At 39.0% G+C, this 19,707-nt stretch overlaps 1 protein-coding gene across 1 annotated transcript in view; it reads left to right on the top strand.

Annotated features, from left to right (window-relative positions):
• Positions 1-19,707, top strand: part of Adgrf1 (adhesion G protein-coupled receptor F1) — a 45,294-nt gene that overhangs the window by 11,097 nt on the left and 14,490 nt on the right. The window contains exons 2-8 of the mRNA XM_047558988.1: positions 504-659; positions 1,955-2,003; positions 4,223-4,372; positions 5,822-5,995; positions 7,557-7,657; positions 8,499-8,557; positions 18,606-18,757. Of these exons, the coding sequence (XP_047414944.1) occupies positions 555-659; positions 1,955-2,003; positions 4,223-4,372; positions 5,822-5,995; positions 7,557-7,657; positions 8,499-8,557; positions 18,606-18,757 (790 nt within the window). The 5' untranslated portion in view covers positions 504-554. The remainder of the gene's footprint in view (positions 1-503; positions 660-1,954; positions 2,004-4,222; positions 4,373-5,821; positions 5,996-7,556; positions 7,658-8,498; positions 8,558-18,605; positions 18,758-19,707) is intronic.

A 19,707-nucleotide genomic window follows, 5' to 3' on the forward strand; every position in this document is an offset into this window, starting at 1 on the left:
GGATTAATTTTGTGACCATGTCTATGTGCTGAGTTTTGTTCAAATTATTTGAGATAGCTATAAATTTGAGAACAACTTTGTTGCTAATTACAGCAACTAAAAAGAAGGAAATTTTCTGGAGTAGTTTATTATTATTTTTGCTTAAACATTCAAAAACTATACTTTTATTTATGCTTCTCAGGATCTTGGGTTATTTTAATGCTTTATTTCCTGAGACAAAAAGAAGCATATGTGTACCTAGTTATTATATTAAGCAATTCATGATTTAAAGAATCTCTGTTTAATCACATTTCATCACCTAGAAGAGAGGTCTACAGAAATTTTCTAATAAGCTTGCAGACACACAAATTTACTAGTTCCAAATGGGAGCTGAAGTTAATGGTGTCGGGCTACGTGAAGTGGAAAAATATTCAAACATTCAGGGGGACTGCTGGGCTCAGTGTGGCCCTTTGGTATGTGTATTACTCCATTTTGACTTGGCAATGCTTGTCTTTGTGTCTCAGCCTTACGTGGTGTGCTGCCTGTCCAACCATAGACTATGCACCTGGCTGCTCATGTGCAGTCCAGGGAGAGGAGAGGGACTGCCGAAAATGAAAGCCGGAGTGTTGTGGCTCATCTCTTTCTTCACCGTCACTAAGGGCCAGAGCTGCTTCCTGGAGGTGAGTTGGCAAAGGTTCGATTTTCTTCTCAATCATCTCTCCTCTCTCCTGGCACTTTTAGAATTGATCACTCTCCAGGCAACGGAAGCTACATAATTTAACGGGCTTGGATTCAGAAGCGCTGAGTTCTTGTGTCAACATTAACAACATTCACTGTGGTGTCTTGGATAAGTCATTCCATCCCCTTGGATCTCTGAAATGTGAAATGATCTTTAAGACTATCTTGGAAAATTGTTTAGCTCAAACATTCTCTAGTATGGTTTTTTGGACACAGAAAAAGCATATCAGTTGACATGAGCAGTCTTTGGACCCTCTTCTGTGTCTCTACCCACTTTCTTGATGCTTTCATCCAGGACCATGGTTTGAATGATTTCTACCTGCTGATGACTTCCATCCCAGATCATTCCCCTGAACTCCCCATGCGCATACCCCCTATTAGCTTGCTATCTCTAGCTCAGCACCCAAAGAATTCTCCACATCATGTATCTAAATCAAACTCTTCATTTTATCTCACCAAACCTACTCCTCTTTTCCTGTCTCAGCAGGTGGTATCACTTCTCTATCCAGCTGCTTGGGCAAAAAAGCATGGTGTCATGCTTGATTGTTCTCATATTCCATATCTATATCATTTGCTTCTTCTTTTATTTATTTATTTATTTATTTATTTGTTTTGTCTTTAATTTACATCCAGAATTCAAACACTTCTCACTCCCTCCATGGCTCAACCTTGTTCCACACCCTCCTTATCTCTCACTTGTGCTGTTTCAAGAACCCCTGAAACGCTCTCATTACTCCTTCGCTTGTTTATTCCCAACATGGTGTTAAGGATTGAGGCTTCCAAAAAGTAAATTAGAGCATGTGTTTCTGCTGTTCAAAACTCTCCATCTCCCACTCATTCATAAGGTAAAACTCATTCTGAAGCCTGTATAGCTCAACACAACCTGCCCGCCCAGAGTTCTGACCTCATCTCCTGCTCCTCTCCTTCCACTTGCCCCCTCAGCTCTTTCATCCGGGCTATACCTTCACACATCAGGCATATTCTTCCCCGCCTTCTGCCACGCGCCACCCCCACCTTGCTGTTTTCTCTTCCAGGAGAGCTCTTCCTCCCAGGATCGCCACTTCTTCATCTGCTTTAGGTCTTTGCTCAAAATTAGCCCCAGGGCAACTTTTCCACCATCCTTGGCTTAGATTTTTAGATTCAAGACTTCAGTTCATCTGGGAAATTCAAACCCTTATGATGTGCAACTTTCTAAAGCTTCACCATAACCATCTTTTTCCTCCCTTCTTTTTAACAGAGAAATGATGGCATCAAAACAAAAAGAGTACTCAGTGTGGATAAGAAAGGTGAGCCTCCTAGCCTAGTATGGTGGGCTTCAGTTCCAAGAGAACAGGGCTGTCACCCCAGCAGTGCCTCTGACTGGTTGCATGACCTTGGCACATTATGAAACAGTTCATGCCTGTGAAAGGAGAATAACACTAATTCCTAAGAGCATGATATCTGTGCTGATTAATTGATATAATAAATACATGTATCTTGTGCCATTCCTGCAGCAAGTGGCTGCTCCATATACTTCCTTTTCTTCTATGCCTTAATCCTAGCAGTGTAAATCACTCGTTCCTCAGGCTAGGAATGAGTCGTGTTCTGAAATTTAATTCACAGGTCCAATGTTTCAAGCACAGAATGTATTTCCTCATAGACACAGTGATCTACACAATTAGTAATAAGATTCCTGGGTCAGTCCATAAAAATCTTCCAACCATGCAATGCATTTGCTATTCATTAATGTGCTAATAGTACCATAGTACGTACCACCACAATAGACTGTTTCTTTAGGAGAATGAAATACAAATTTCAACTTGGAATGCTATTAATACATTATCCCTGATAGTAAAAATGACAGGGAAAAATGCTGAGTTGTTGTTATTTGCCAGGTACTATCTTAAGTACCTTAATCCTCACACCAGCCCTCTCAGATAATTATGATGATTATCTATATTTTTCTGGGTTAGTCAGTTTATCGTCATTGTGACCAAGACACCAAAAAGAGCAACTTACAGGAAAAAAACTTTATGTTGGTTTATGGTTTCAGAGATTCAGTCCATTATCAGCTGACTCCATTACTCTGGATCCAAGGTGAGGCAGAAATCATGGTGGAAGAGCATAATGGAGGAAAGTTTCTTACTTTATGGTAGTTGGGAAGCAAAGAGAGAGAGAGAGAGAGAGAGAGAGAGAGAGAGAGAGTAAGCAAGAGCATAAAAGGAGCCATGAACAAAATATAATCCTCAAGACCATGCCAGTGACCTACTTCTTCTAGCCACACCCCACTTGTCTATAAGTACCACTCAGTAATTCATTCAAATTATTAATCCATTAGGTGGATTAATCCAGATTAGGAACAGCTCTCCTAATCATTACACCTTTAAACATTCTAAACATTCCAGCATTGCCATACAAACTTTTTAGGGGGGGCATCTCACATCCAACCCATGACATTACAGTTAGTGAAACAAAGGCACAGAAATTGGGGACTGTAAGTAGGATTTGAACCCAGTAAATCTGGTTGCAGAACCAATGCCTTTAACTCCTGATAGTATGACCGGCATTATCCTTTTCCCTGTTCCCACCTCTTGGGAAGAGATTCAGCCCTGTAAAGAGATGGATAGTATTAAAAATAGAGCTGAGATGATTTCTGGGTCATCTATAGATGAATCTCAGTAATTTCAGAACAAGTTTCATATGAATGTACCAAAATGAATTTGGGGTGGGAGAAGACTCCTGGGATTCATCTTCTCTCTTAGTCAGGCAAAAACTTTAAAGGGCTCCCATTAGCCCTTTGAGTTAGGTACAGTGGTCATCTTTATTTTACAGATAGAGAAGCTAAGGTACAGAGATAGGGACTATAGGAAGGATTCAAACCTAGTCAGTCTGACTCCAGAAACAGCATGTACAAAGATCCAAGGGTAAGAATATGCCTGACATGTGAAGGCAGAGTGAGGACACCAAAAACAAAAGGTGCAGCAGATCTGTCCTTGTAGAAGGAAAATTTCTAATCCCAGAGATAATTAGCTGGAGTTAAGGATAGACAAAGACTCTAGTCAAGGTTTAGTTTAGTTTTGCTTTTGAATTTCATATAAATATTCAAATTCAGCTAATTTGCGGAACATTTTTTACAGGAAAAGAAAGTGTTCCTTGGAAAGTGTGAGGTTGAGAGTTTTCAATTAGAGCCACTTCAAGGAGACCAGGGCTGAGGAAGGAGGAGGGAAAATGAGTAGGATTTTCTCATTCTTCTTCCTTCTGTCTGGGTGGGACAGAGGGCACTAGAGCCATTGGTCTGACAGAAGTGAGAGGACAGGCATGTATTAGGCATGTGTGTGGGAACAGACTGCTTGTATTTACTCTGGATGTTCATGTTCAGTCAGTGTCTGGAAGAGCAGAACTCAGTAACAAGCATCTTGGCTCAGTTTGTGACCTCTAAACAGAATCTGCCAACTGCCTGAGCTACTTCCTCAGCAATCCTCCCCTAGCAAAAAAAGGAGGCTTCTGACAATCTTTCCCTTTTTAGTTCCAGATCAGGAGTATGAGCTGCTGCTTCAGGTGACCTACAGAGATTCCAAAGAAAAAAGAGACTTGGAGAGTCTTCTGAAGCAACTGAAGTCACCATCGACTTGCTTACCAGGGTCAATGGAGATCATCAGAGTGAAGACCACAACGTGTAAGTCAGCTCTGGTGCCTGGGATGTAAGTGGAGAAGGTGAGCGCATCAGCCAGGGTAGGTTGGGTTATGCTGTGGAAAAAATCATCCCTACAATCTCCAAGGCATTAAAGAACAAAGGTTTGATTTTTTTCTTCATTCTATGTGTCCTTGCAAGTTGGCAGAGGGGCCATGTCTGTGGTCATTGGTCAGGTACCCAGACTGAATGAATCAGACTTTTATGGGAAACGTACCCATTCTGAGACAAAAAGAAAGGAAATACTAGAAAGTTTCACATAGAAGACTTTGCTTTAGAAGTGACACACACTAATTCTGATCCCAATATATTGACCAGAACTGGTTCCATATCTCCACTCAACCTCCCGAGGTCAAGATGTGCAATATTGCCCTGTGCCTGGAAGGCAGCAAGAAAGGTTTGGCAAACAGCACTAGTAACCACAAAAGTGGGGTTCAGAGAAATTAAATGACTTGTCTAAAGCAATGATTCTTAAAATGTGGTGTTCAGACAAGCAGGAGCATCATCAACATCAGGAAACCTAATAGAAATGAAATTCTTGACTCCATTTCTGGTGTACTGACTCAGACACTCTGGAGTGAGACCCTCCAGGGGATTTTTTTGTGCATAATAAAGTTTAAAAACCACTCACTGAATATCTCCAGTGAACCATTCACTGCATGCCACTATGCATATTTTCACAAAGGTAACTGGTGACTTTGTCCCTGTCCCTTTTTTAACCTATTAAAAACAATGATTTGGGGTGGCTGGTCGTGGTGGCGCTTGCCTGCCATCCCAGCAGCTCAGGTGATGAGGCAGGAGAACTGAGAGTTCAAAGCCAGCCTCAGCCAAAAGTGAGGTGCTGAGCAACTCAGTGAGACTCTGTTTCTAAATAAAATACAAAATAGGGCTGGGGATGTGGCTCTGTGGTCAAGTGCCTCTGAGTTCAATCCCCAGTACCCCACCCCTCACCAAAAAAAAAAAAAAAAAAAAAAAAGATTTGGCCCAATACAAAAGAATGAACATACAGGATTGGCTAATGGAACTTTTCAGCATGGCTCCCCGCAAATAGTTTTGGTTTTTGCCATCTTACTTTTAGGGCCTATGTTGGAGTGGAGCTTGTGGAAGAAGGGGAACTCCAATAAGATAGTGGTTAAGTGCCCTTTAGAATCTTTCAAATAACTCCCATGTTACAAATATACTTTTCTGCTTCTCTCTTGCATTGCAATGGATATTTATGCTGAGTCCAGCCATGCTAGTTTTATGTTTGCTAGGTTTCCATTACTAACCTCAGACTATTGAGGTGGACATTTCCTTAACTTAAACATATCACCATCTTGATTTCATCTTTCTAGCTCTTGGTGAGATATATGTGCTTCAGATTCCAAGTCAGTGTCAAGGATCAGAACTTTTATAGATCAGACTTTATGAGACCAAGTTCTATTTTTTGTGCAGACTGCAGAAGCCTGAATGGGGTTCTGCAGTGTGCCTGTGAAGACAGCCACACCTGGTTTCCTCCTTCATGCCTTGATCCCCAGAACTGCTATCTTCACACAACTGGATCTCTCCCAACCTGTGAATGTCACCTCAACAACCTCAGCCAGAGTGTCAATTTCTGTGAGAGAGCAAGTAAGCACATTGGGGTTCATTGAACTTCTGGGTGTCTCGCAATCAAAGGGAGGATACTCTGCCCCTTTGTCTCACTGAGGAGAGTTAATGCTTTACAGGAGATTGGAAGATGACAGCCATGTGCCTTGTTATGCTTGTCTACAGTCAGTGCTCCATAAGTGCAGGAGACACTGAAATGCAAGTAGGCATTTGGGTATCATTTCAATGTCTAGGTACATTAAGCTCAACTCTGCAACTGTATGATTCTACTGAGATTTAAAGAGAGTCACTAAAATCCCAAGTAGGGCAACTTTTTGAGTAGCCAACATATTTCTTCCTACTTTCTTTTCACTCCTTTACCAATATTAATTCTAGTTATATGCATGTAGTGGTTCTATTGAACGAACTCTGAATTGTCAGCAACTATGTGTGCTGAGAACATTAGGGGAAAAAAAAAAAAAAGGCAAGAAGCAGATGTTAAAAATTTAGCTTTGGAAACCAGTGGAAGCTGAGGGAGACACTGTTGCTTTAGGATGATGTTCAATGAATGATGAAATGAACCAAATAACATGGACTCCAGGGCTTGATGGAATTTAAGAAGCTTCCCCAAAGACTACTCTAGTTATCTTGAAGTTCTGGATTTTGGTGGAGCTCAGGAAAGACAGAGACGATTCTAAAATAACTGGGCATTCATGGTTTTCCTTCCCAAGACCAAGGCAGGTTATAGAAAAGTACCATCTTTACACCCAGTTCTAGGAGGACACACACACAAGTGATTTTCTTGCTATCTGTGAGTTAGCAGGCTAGTTGGAGAGGCCAGGCTATAATACAAGAAAGGAAACAGTAGAATTTCTTCAGTGAATATAAATGGAAGCCCACCTTTTATACGATGGTCCATATCTGATCCATCTTCAAGAAATACAAAAATGGATGAAAGAAGGATTACACTCATAAGGGACTTTCCATAGTATTGTGGAAATGTGTAAAGATGAGACACATATGCAGATGTTTTGGTACAAAAGGCTGTAAGAGAGGTATGGAAAAAAACAATAGGAATTCAGAAGTGGAGAAGACACTTCCTCTGGGGCCCAGGGAAGGATCTGTAGAAGAACTGACATTGGATTAGGTCCTGATTGAAGGAAAAACAGAATTTGTATATTCAGCGACCTATCCCAGTGCAGAGAAGTACTAGCAAGGGGCAAGTAAGCAAGGAGCATGTCAGGGTTAGCCTTTAGTACTTTAAAAAAAATTTGATGGGGACAATGCTTAAGCTCAATGCCTAGATAGGCATTATTTCAGAATTCAGTAACTACCTTTTCTATCCACCTGTGAGTGGCCATACATTTATCAACTTTGAAGGTTGTCTTGATGGCCAGCAGTTTCTCATTACTGTTGCAAATACAGTTTGAAAACTCTAGTTTTATATATGTTTCCTATATTATTTAAGTGAATATTTATTTTGAAATAATTGAAATACCACTGTTAAATAGATGGACTCTTGAGTTATACTTCTATAATTTTAGGCTGCTAATAAAATTATTTAGAAACTCATCATCTAAAAATTTCTTTCTATTTCTCATAGAGATTTGGGGCACTTTCAAAATCAATGAAAAATTTACAAAAGACCTTTTAAATTCATCTTCTGTTATGTACTCCAAATGTACAACTGCCATTAAAGATCAAGTAAGCACATTTTATCTATTATCTATGGAATTTTTCACTAAATGCAAGTTCAGATGTCTTCAATTCAGCATATATATTTAAATACACATTCTTTTAATTTTCACTGAGCTATTACAGAGAAGTTATTTGCTGTGTTTACAATTGTCATTCATTGAACTATTTTTTCTTTCTAGGAAAGTTTGTCAGTTGACTTTCTCAGGTATTCAGTTTTGCTAACTTATTTGAACATTATACTAAGGATTCTTGGTAGTTTTCTGATTTTTATGTGTCAAAAGAACATTTTTACAACCTAAGCTCAATTGTCAGCATTTTAGATTTGTTCCTTAAGAAGACTGTCTTGTTGGAGGCCAAAGTGAGTTACTGAGCCAAACTCTGGACTGTATGATGAAGTCACGTGAAAACTAGATTCATCAGTCCCCCTCTGCCAGAGTGATGGCTCAGGTGTGGTTCTAACTGAAGACATGAACAGATGGAGTCAGTTTAAAGACCTATGAAAATTAAATGACTTGATTTTGATATGCAGAAAATTGATTTGGTGTAAATTTATTTGGCACTGGATTCATACCCTATTCTAAGCAGTTGGTTATTCACTGTGTAGTAGCAACCTCAAAAATAAATTTTATAAGTTTCTATGTTTGCAGATGCATGTATGTGTATGTACATTCCCAACTGTGATTTTTAACTGTGTTTTTTATGACCCACAACCATTTCCCACAGTTTCTTTTTCCTTTGCTCATTGCTATTTTTGATTTATTTATTGTCTGCAGCCATTTTTTGCTCTGATGTCTTTCTGAAGATCGAGGACAAAGATTAACACACTGCCTTTTGTTTTCTTTCTAAGCTTACAGAAGTATACAAAGGAATTCAAGGTTTTGAGTCAGTGGAGGTTACCCAATTTCGGTAAGTAGCACAATGTCCTTAGAAGGGCATCCCTAGAGCTGTGTACCAGTCCTGTGGAATGACATGTGCTATTCCCAGGTGACCTTGACAGAAAACAGGGCAGAACTCATCTTCCTAGTGGGGTTCTTACTGTAATGCTTTGAAAAGTCTGAAGAGGAAAGCTTAGATTCTCCTGTAAGTGAATTTGGGAACTTAAACACTGAAGAACATTCTCAAAGCTGTGGATTGGGAGTAGAGCTACAAAAACCGAACCCTGGAAGGAAGCAGGAGATCATGGTGTGTGTGTGAGAAGTGGTGGGGGTGGAGATGAGGTGTGTGGGTTTTGGAGGGATGAATTGTTTCCTCCCACAGTCACAAGGGACATGATGCTGTATGATTCAGAGACACACGGGGGCCTTGGGTGAAATATTATCTTTTTGTGTAGATATCATGTATATATCATGATTCAGAATCCAGTAGTCATTGTCTACAGCAAATAAAGAGATATTTAGTAAATTATCCTTTGGTTTATACTTTAATTCAAAAGTTATTTGCTTAGTTAACCATGTGTACATTGATTGCCAACTATTAATAGTGTTCTTGATAGAGGAAATAGCTTAGAGTTCAGAGAACTTGACTCTTTATTATTTTTTTTTAACAATTAACTTAAAAATAACCATTGAGTATTTTCAACAACATTTGCTATAAATTTATTGTTCTGGGTATTCCCCTTTAAGTCATCCCATGTCTTCTTATAAAGTCCCATGTAAATAATTTTCTTTTAAATTCAGTACTAGGAAAAGCACTGCTTCCTTTTTTCAAATGTTGAGTCTATATCATTGATCCTATTTTCCTTTTTGACTTTCCTGTCAGCAAACTCTTAGCCAAAATTGAAACTCAATGACAATGACCACCCTGGGCCAGCTGTTTCCACTGGAAGGCGGCTCCTTCACAGTGTTTGGAAAAGGTGATACAGGATTCCCATCTTTTGCTTTGGTTAAGGGACTTCTTTAAGTAGGTAGGTTTTCTACCTACATGTCTAATTTACATTCCATTACGTGTGTCTTATAAGCTATCCCCAGTAATTTGTAGACATAATCACAGTGAAAGGAGGCATAACATTACAACGAACTCTCTCAAAGGTGAGAGTGGATCCTCTCAGAGAGGAGTAGGGACAATGTTCCTCTCCTGCACTCCAGTTTTACTGGGGATCCCAGAAAAGTTTCCAGACAGTCCTACCCAGGTCCACTTCTTGACTTTTGATGGACAGCAGGGTGATGTTTTGTGAACCTCCCGTCATCTTACTGAGCAGCCTGCTGGCGCCTGGAGGTCATTAGCTGGCTGCCATTGGCTGCCATTGGTGCTGCACTGGAGAATGTCCTGTTAGCAGGAACTTCACAATAGAAGTTGTTCGAGGTTGTTCCTGGAAACAAGTTGCATTGACCAAATCAGTTGATGAACTCTTAATGTACATGATTTAAAATCATTCTTTCTCTCCTTCTCTCAATTTGCTTATCTGTCAAACAAGAGAGTTAGTTACCCATGGAATCTGTTTTAGTTCATTAAATCAAATGAAATAATAGGCAGGAAAATACTTTGTAAACAACCTAGAAGGGCAATAAAATCCAAAGGCACTGTGACCACTGCTAAACAAAAGAGTATTTGGATTTATTGGGAAGTGAGCAAAAGTGTGACCTAGCAAAGAATTTGAGCTTTGGAGCTTTAGGGTTTCTAACCTGTTAATTAATAAATAAAGACTACTTGACCCAAGTTCTCTTTGGGCCTCATTTATCATTTAAAATGGGGGTAACACAGTGGACCCTAATTGCAGGGTCACTTAATTAATACATGTGAGCTCAGTTGCGATTTTATACCTTCAAGCACATCTATATGCTGATGGTTTCTTTGTTTTTGAGCTTGGTCTCTGCCCTAAAGTCCAGATGCAAGTATCCAACTGCCAACTTGACATCTGCTCTTGGTGTTTCAGTGGGCATGTCAAACACAGCACACCCTCATAGGTCCCTCCAACTCTCCCCTCCTGGTCATAGCCCACTTCTCCACTGTCTTCCACATCTCAGTTACAATGATGCTATTTTTCCAGTTGTACAAATTAACATCTTGGAACCATCTTTTGTTTTGATATTTTTCTGAGATATAATTTGCATACAGCAGTGTGTTTAAATCTTAAGTACACTTTTTTTTGGAGTTATCTTTGCAGATGTTTATTTATTTATTTATTATTTTTATTATAAACAGATGGGATACATGTTGCTTCTGTTTGTACATGAAGTAAAGGCATACCATTTGTGTAATCATACATGTACATAGGGTAATGGTGTTTGATTCATTCTGTTATTTTTTCCTCCCCCCCACCCCTCTTATCTTTCTATACAGTCCCTCCTTCCTCCATTCTTGTCCTCCTCCCACCCCCCATTATGTGTCATCATCCGCTTATCAGCGAGATCATTCGTCCTCTGGTTTTTTTGAGATTGACTTATCTCATTTAGCATGATATTCTCCAATTTCATCCATTTGTCTGCAAATGCCATAATTTTATTATTCTTTATAGCTGAGTAATATATATATATTTATCACAGTTCTTTATCCACTCATCAATTGAAGGACATCTAGGTTGGTTCCACAATCTGGATATTGTGAATTGAGAAGCTATGAACATTGATGTGGCTGTATCTCTGTAATATGCTGATTTTAAGTCCTTTGGGTATAGACCAAGGAGTGGGATAGCTGGGTCAAATGGTGTTTCCATTCCAAGCTTTCTGAGGAATCTCTACACTGCTTTCCAGAGTGGCTGCACTAATTTGCAACTCCACCAGCAATGTATGAGTGTACCTTTTTCCCCACATCCTCACCAACACCGCTTGTTGCTTGTATTCTTGATAATCGCCATTCTAATTGGGGTGAGATGGAATCTTAGGGTAGTATTGATTTGCATTTCTCTTATTACTAGAGATTTTGAACATTTATTCATATATCTGTTGATTGCTTGTAGATCTTCTCCTGTGAAGTGTCTGTTCATATCCTTAGCCCATTTGTTGATTGGATTATTTGTATTCTTCATGTAGAGTTTTTTGAGTTCTTTATAGATTCTGGAAATTAGTGCTTTATCTGAAGTATGAGTGGCAAAGATTTTCTCCCACTCTGTAGGTTTTCTCTTCACATTGCTGATAGTTTTCTTTGCTGAAAGAAAGCTATTTAGTTTGAATCTATCCTAGTTATTGATTCTTGCTTTTATTTCTTGTGCTATGGGAGTTATCTGATCCTGAGCTGACATGTTGAAGATTTGGACCTACTTTTCTTCTATAAGATGCAGGGTCTATGGTCTGATTTCAAGGTACTTGATCCATTGTGAGTTGATTTTTGTTCAGTGTGAGAGACAGGGTTTTAGTTTCATTCTGTTGCATGTGGATTTCCAGTTTTCCCAGCACCATTTGTTGAAGAGGCTATGTTTTCTCCAATGCATATTTTTGGCAGCTTTGTCTATTAAGAGAAAATTGTATTTATTTGGGTTTGTGTCCATGTCCTCTATTCTGTATCATTGATCTACCTATTTTGGTACCAATACCATGCCGTTTTTGTTATTATTACTTTGGAGCATAGTTGAAGTTCTGGTATTGCGATACCCCCTATTTCACTCTTTCTGCTAAGGATTGCTTTAGCTATTCTGGGTTTCTTATTTTTCCAGATGAATTTCATGATTGCTTGCTCTATTTCTATAAGGTACATCATTGGGATTTTAATTGGAACTGCATTGAATCTGTATAGCACGTTTGGTAGTATGGCCATTTTGACAATATTAATTTTGCCTATCCAAGAACATGGGAGATCTTTCCATCTTCTAAGGTCTTCCTCAATTTCTTTCTTCAATGTTTTGTAGTTTTCATTGTAGAGATCTTTTACCTCTTGTGTTAGATTGATTCCCAAGTATTTTATTTTTTTTGAGGCTATTGCAAATGGAGTTGTTTTCCTCATTTCCCTTTCAGCTGTTTTATCGCTTGCGTATAAAAATGCTTTAGATTTATGTGTGCTGATTTTATAGCCTGCTATTTGCTGAATTCATTGATGAGGTCTAGAAGTTTTCTGGAGGAGTTTTTTGGATCCTCTAAATATAGAATCATGCCATCAGCAAATAGTGACAGCTTAAGTTCCTCTTTTCCTATTCGTATCCCTTTAATTTCTTTGGTCTGCCTAATTGCTCTGACTAGAGTTTTGAGGACAATGTTGAATAGAAGTGATGAAACAGGACATCCCTGTCTTGTTCCCATTTTTAAAGGGAATGGTTTCAGTTTTTCTCCATTAAGAATGATGTTGGCCATGGGCTTAGCATAAATAGCCTTTACAATGTTCAGGTATGTTCCTACTATCCGTATTTTTTCTAGTGTTTTGAGCATGAAGGGGTGTTGTATTTTGTCAAACACTTTTTCTGTGTCAATTGAAATAGCCATATAATTCTTATCCTTCAGTCTATTGACATGATGGATTACGTTTATTGATTTACGGATGTTAAACCATCCTTACATTCCAGGGATGAACCCCACTTGATTGTGGTGCACAATTTTCTTAATATGCTTTTGGATATGGTTTGCCAGTATTTTGTTAAGGATCTTTGCATCTATATTCACCAAGGATATTGGTCTAAAATTTTCTTTCCTTGATGTGTCTTTTTCTGGTTTGGGTATGAGGGTGATATTAGCTTCATAGAATGAGTTTGGTAGGGTACCCCTTTTCTATTTCCTGGAATACTTTGAGAAGTATTGAAATGAGTTCTTCTTTGAAGGACTTGTAGAACTTGACTGAGAATCCATCTGGTCCTGGGATTTTCTTGGATGGTAGGTTTCTAATGGTTTCTTCTATTTCATTGCTTGATATTGAACTGTTTAAATTGTGTATGTCCTCCGGGTTCAGCTTGGGAGGAGCATATGTCTCTAGAAATTTGTCAATGACTTCGGTAGTTTCTATTTTGTTGGAATACAGATTTTCAAAGTAGCTTCTCATTATGTTCTGTATCTCAGTGGTGTCTGTTGTGATATTTCCTTTTTAATCATGAATTTTAGTAATTTGAGTTTTCTCTCTCCTTCTTTGTTAGTGTGGCTAAGGGTTTGTCTATTTTGTTTACTTTTTCAAAGAACCAACTTTTTGTTTTGTCAATTTTTTGAATTGTTTCTTTTGTTTCAATTTCATTGATTTCAGCTCTGATTTTAATTATTTCTTGTCTTCTACTACTTTTGCTGTTCTTCTTTTTCTGGGGCTTTGAGCTGTAATGTTAGATCATTTAGTTGTTGACTTTTCATTCTTTTCTTGAATGCACTCCATGCAATGAATTTTTCTCTTAGTACTGCTTTAATAGTGTCCCAGAGATTTTGATATGTTGTACTATCATTCTCATTGACCTCTAAGAATTTTTTAATCTCCTCCCTGATGTTTTCTGTTATCCACGTTTCATTCAATAGCATATTATTTAGTCTCAAGGTGTTGGAGTAATTTCTGTTTTTTATTTTGTTGTTGTTTCTACTCTCATTCCATTTTGATCTGATAGAACACAAGGCAGTATCTCTATTTTTTTGCATTTCCTAAGTGCTGCTTTGTGACATAACACATGGTCTATTTTTGAGAAGGTTCCATGTGCTGCTGAGAAGAAAGTGAATTTGCTCATTGATGGATGGAATATTCTATATATGTCCATTAAGTCTAGGTTATTGATTGTGTTATTGAGTTCTATGGTTTCTTTGTTTGGTTTTTGTTTGGAAGATCTATCCAGTGGTGACAGTGGTGTGTTAAAGTCACCCAGAATTATTGTGTTGTGGTCTATTTGATTCCTGAAATTGAGAAGGATTTGTTTGATGTACAGGGATGCACCATTGTTTGGGGCATAAATATTTACTATCGTTATGTCTTCCTGATTTATGGTTCCCTTAAGCAGTATGAAATGTCCTTCTTTATTCCTTCTGACTAACTTTGGCTTGACGTCTACTTTATTTGATATAAGGATGGAAACCTCCGCTTTTTTACTGAGTCCGTGTGCGTGGTAGGTTTTTTTCCCATCCTTTTACCTTTAGTCTGTGGATGTCTTTTTCTATGAGATGAGTCTCTTGCAGGCAGCATATTATTGGGTCTTTCTTTTTAATCCATTCTGCCAGTCTGTGTCTTTTGATTGATGAGTTTAGCCATTAACGTTCAGGGTTATTATTGAGATATGATTTGTATTCCCATTCATTTGGGCTTATTTTTGGCTTTTAACTTGGCTTGGTTTCTCCTTTGAGTGAGTTTTTCTCTAAGGTAGTTCCTCCCTTTGCTGACCCCCATTGTTGTTTTTCATTTCCTCCTCATGGAATATTTTGTTGAGAACATTCTGTAGTGCAGACTTTCTATTTGTAAATTCTTTTAACTTTTGTTTATCATGGAAGGATTTTATTTCATCTTCAAATCTGAAGGTTAGTTTTGCTGGGTATAGGATCCTTGGTTGGCAACCATGTTCTTTCAGAGCTTGAAATATGTTGTTCCAGGCCCTTCTAGCTATTAGAGTCTGGGTTGTGAAGTCAGCTGCTATCCGTATTGGTTTCCCCCTATATGTAATCTGATGCTTTTCTCTCGTGGCCTTCAAAATCCTATTTTTATTTTGAACGTTAGGCATTTTCATTATAATGTGCCTTGGTATGGATCTGTTGTGATTTTGTGCTTTTGGTGTTCTGTAAGCCTCTTGTATTTGATTTTCCATTTCATTCTTCAGGTTTGGGAAATTTTCTGATATTATTTCATTGAATAGGTTGTTCACTCCTTTGGTTTGTATCTGTGTCTTCCTCAATCCCAATAATTCTTAAATTTGGTCTTTTTATGATGTCCCATAGTTCTTGGAGATTCTGTTCATGATTTCTTACCATCTTCTCTGTTTGGGCAACTTTATTTTCAAGATTAAATATTTTGTCTTCATTGTCTGAGGTTCTTTCTTCCAAGTGGTCTAGTCTTTTGGTGATGCTTTCCATTGAGTTTTTTATTTGGTTTATTGTTTCCTTCATTTCAAGGATTTCTTTTTTTTTTTGAATCTCTCTTTGTTGAAATGATCTTTAGGTTCATGCAGTTGCTCTTTCAAATGCTTATTGGTATTATCATTCATTGCCTTCATTTGATCTCTTATCTCATCCTTTGCTTCATGAATCATCTTAATGATGTATATTCTGAAGTCCTTTTCTGACATTTCTTCTACAATACTGTCATTGGATTCTATATTAATAATATAGAATCTATATTTGTTTGGATCATTTTCTTCCCTTGTCTTTTCATGTTGCTCTTGTATCTTCCCCTCTAGCAGGGCAGATCTGGGGTGTTGCAGATTCCCCCCTATAGGTTTATAGTGGCCCTATAGGTTTCCAAAACCTTTTCTTTAAGGGGACATCAATATTAGCAGTGCCCACTTCAGACACTGTGCAATCCTAGACCAAATAGCCCCTATGAGTATGATAACATTATTGTCATAATAAACAGAATGAGTTCAAATATTATCTTCAGTATAACAAACAGATTTGCAATAAGATCTGCAGTTTCTAATGGAGGACAAAGAGGATGCAGAGGGTTGTAGTATGTAGCTATTAATGGGATAAGAAAAGAATATACAGAAGTTCTAGATAATAGAAAGGGTGAGAGTATAATCAGAAGATATTGGGTGTTAGCATGCAAAACAGGAGAAAGAGACTCTGAGGGAACAGGTATACAAAAGGAAAAGACAGCAAGAAAAGTAAAGAAATAAAAACTTAAAATTGTTCAATAAGGAGAAAAAGGAAAATCTACACTATAACAGTCATATAGTATTCAAACCTCCCAGTCTTCAGTAGCCTGATGCATGAGAGGTACCTGACAATGAGCTTCAGATCTCCAGCAGGCGTCTCAAGATGGGATTTGCCCCACCTAAAGATTGGAGTTATGGCTTCCAGGATTATCCAAGATGGCCACTCTGGCTTCCAAATGCGTTGGCAAATGGGGAGCTACAGCTTGGGTTGTGGATGTGGTTGGCTGGAGGTCCTGGAGGCGGGGTGTGGTTGGTCAGGCAGGGGTTTGGTGTGGTTGCGGGATCCTGGAGGTCGGGTGCAATCAGTCGGTCTGGGGTCCCGGTGATAAGGCACAGTCAGTTGGTCTGGGGGTCCTGGTGGCAGGGAGCAGTCAGTTGATGTGAGGGCCCCGGAGGCAGGGAGTGATCGGTCGGGCTGAAGGCTCCTGGAGATGGGGCTCAGTCAGTCTGGTCAGGGGTCCTACGGGGCCTGGCTGTTGTCTCAAAATGGCGGCAGCCATGTGTAACCAAACCTGCAGGTACTGTGACAGTGAACTTCCAGGCAACAGCAGGCAGCTGGTGCTCCCTGGTGGTTGGTGATCAGTTTGCTGACTGTTGTCGGACAATCGGGAGGTGAACCTCATGAGTTGAGTGATGGGTAGGTGAAAGGCAGGCGATGGACAGGTAAGAGGCAAGCAAATGGTGAATGATAGACACCTGACAGTGACCAGTCTGCACTCAAAAAAGGTGTTGATATGCTGGCAGACTGCAGGTGATCACAGTAGACAAGTGGGGTAAACAGCAGGGGATCGATAAGCAGCAAAAACTGCCTCACCAAGAAACAGACATCCTTCGATAAGCAGCAAAAACTGCCTCACCAAGAAACAGACATCCTCTGCTTGAAACCAGAGTTATGGAGTGACAAGGAACGCAGCCTTCCTCTAGTCCGCCATCTTGGATCTCCCCAGATGTTTATTTTTTAAAGGGGACAGTGTTGCGTGACTTATAATATTACCAAGCAGTGAACAATTGTAAGCACTGAATGAACATGTTTAGAAGAATGTGGGGCCAAGGAATTATTTTGTGTGTCCATCTCTAGCAGGCTTCTGAGGAAGAGAGTTCAAATCTTAAGTACACTTTAATCGGTTTTGACAAACATTTGTTTAAGCCCTTCCTTGGAGACAGAATATTTCCATCACTCAGAAAGTTCCCTCGTGTTTCTTTCTAGTCAGTGTCCACACTTACCTCCCATAATTTCCACCACTCATCTGATTTCTACTACATAGGATGGTTTTGCCTTCTCTAGAACTTCATATAAATGGAATCACCCTGCTGGTAGATTTTTGTGTAACTGGCTTCTTTTACTCAGCATAAGTTTTAGATTCATCCTTGTTTTCTGAGTATCTGTGGTTCCATCCTTTATATTGCCCAGTACTACTCCATTATATAAGTATACTAAAGTTTGTTCTTTCATTCCTTGAAATCATTCTTGACTGGTTTCTTTTTCTCGTACCCCAAATCTGATTCACCGGCAAGTTCTATGCTGTCTCCCAGTCTAATCTGAATCTGACTCTTCCCTCCTATGCACTGCTACCCCACAAGTTCAAGCCTACCACCTACTTCCTTGCTTGCCTCCTCTCAGTTTATTTCCTACATAGCAGTCAAAATGACAAACCAAAAATAAACATGATCATACTATTATTGCCTCTTAGTAAACTCTAAAATTTTTAAAGAAAAAATCAAATTCAAACTCTAAGGACCTTTGTGATCTGGCTTCTGGTGATTTCTCCAATATTACCTTCTATGTCTTTCTTCTTTGCTCATTGAATTTTATTCAGACTAGTCTTTACATTTGTCAAATTCATTTTCCTGCCCCAGATCCTTATGTGTGCCGGCATACTATCCAATATTCTTTTCATTGCTGGACCTTCTCTTCTCTTTTTTGGGTTTGAAAGCTCCTTCACATAGAGAAGCCCCCTGACCAGCTTTGTTTAATGTGGGGCCTCACCTTCACCTACTGTTCTAATCACTGTGCCTGTCTCTCATAATACTGAATAAAATTTGGAAATATACATAGGTGTACATGTGTGTGCATGTGCATGTGTATATTTGGTAGTAACTCATTTCTCATTTACCCTCCTTCTCCACTAGAAAGTAAGTTCCATGAAGGTGAGTACCAAGTCTGTCTGGTTTATTCCTGTGGACCCTATGCCATGCATACAGAGATTAGACCCTGAGTGACTGAAGGAATGAATAGTGCATCTCCTTTTTTCTTTCCCACCATCGTTGCAGAGATGGAAGCGTTGTTGTTGGGTATGAAGTGATTGGCTCGAGCAGCTCCTCTGAGCTGCTCTCAGCTGTGGAACAGGAGGCTGAGAAGGCGGAGGACACCCTGGATGAGCGGTTTGCACTGGAAGGCGGCTCCTTCACAGTGTTTGGAAAAGGTGATACTGGATTCCCATCTTTTGCTTTGGTTAAGGGACTTCTTTCATTAGTGCATTTGTGTCTTCAGAAAGTAGACTGGAATTATTTTCAAGAGGGAATTGTTCTAAAACAGACTTTCAGTGGAAACAGGCAGCTGTTTCCCCCACTATGGTCAACTTCAGCTGACTATTTCAAAACCTTACTCATTGCTGATCTGATCTGCATCTCCTAGTATAAACATCATGGAAGACTGATTTCAGGGCAAGCTGTGATGGAAATTACTCAGCAATGGTTTACTGGTACATCCTGAAAGAGCCCTGGGGCTGGCACAATTTCTAAATCATAGTCTGAGGACCTAAGAAAAGAACGCATACACCCTTGTCTTTAACAAAAACAGGCACACACACACACACACACACACACAACACTTTTTCTTAAATTTTTTTTTCCTTTTGCTTCTTTTTAAATTTTTTATTTTGTGTTGACATATAATAATCATACATATTTATGGAGTACATTTGACTATATTATGTTATGATCAAATCAAGGCAATTAGAATATCCTTCACTTTAAATATTTATTTATTTATTTATTTATTTTGCAATGATAACACTCAAAATACTTTCTTCCAGTTATTTTGAAATATATAATATGATTCAGTCATGGAAAAGGATGAAATCCTGTCTTGGGATGAACCTGCAGGACATTATGTTAAGTGCAATAAGCCAGGCACAGAAAGACAAATACTGCATGATCTCACTCAAATGTGGGATTTTAAAAAGTTGATTGATCTCACAGAGGTTGAGATCCAGAGACTGAGGAGAGTGGGTGGGGCAGCGGGAGATGGGGAAAGGAATAAGAACTGGTATTCTATTTAGAGTAAGAGGCCTTAGTTAGCAGTAATGCATATTCCTTCTCATTCCTTCTCCTTCTTTGTATTCAATCCTAAACCTCTCCTGCCAAGATCTGT

This window comes from Sciurus carolinensis, chromosome 7, assembly GCF_902686445.1.
Source record: "Sciurus carolinensis chromosome 7, mSciCar1.2, whole genome shotgun sequence".
Taxonomy (NCBI): Eukaryota; Metazoa; Chordata; class Mammalia; order Rodentia; family Sciuridae; genus Sciurus; species Sciurus carolinensis.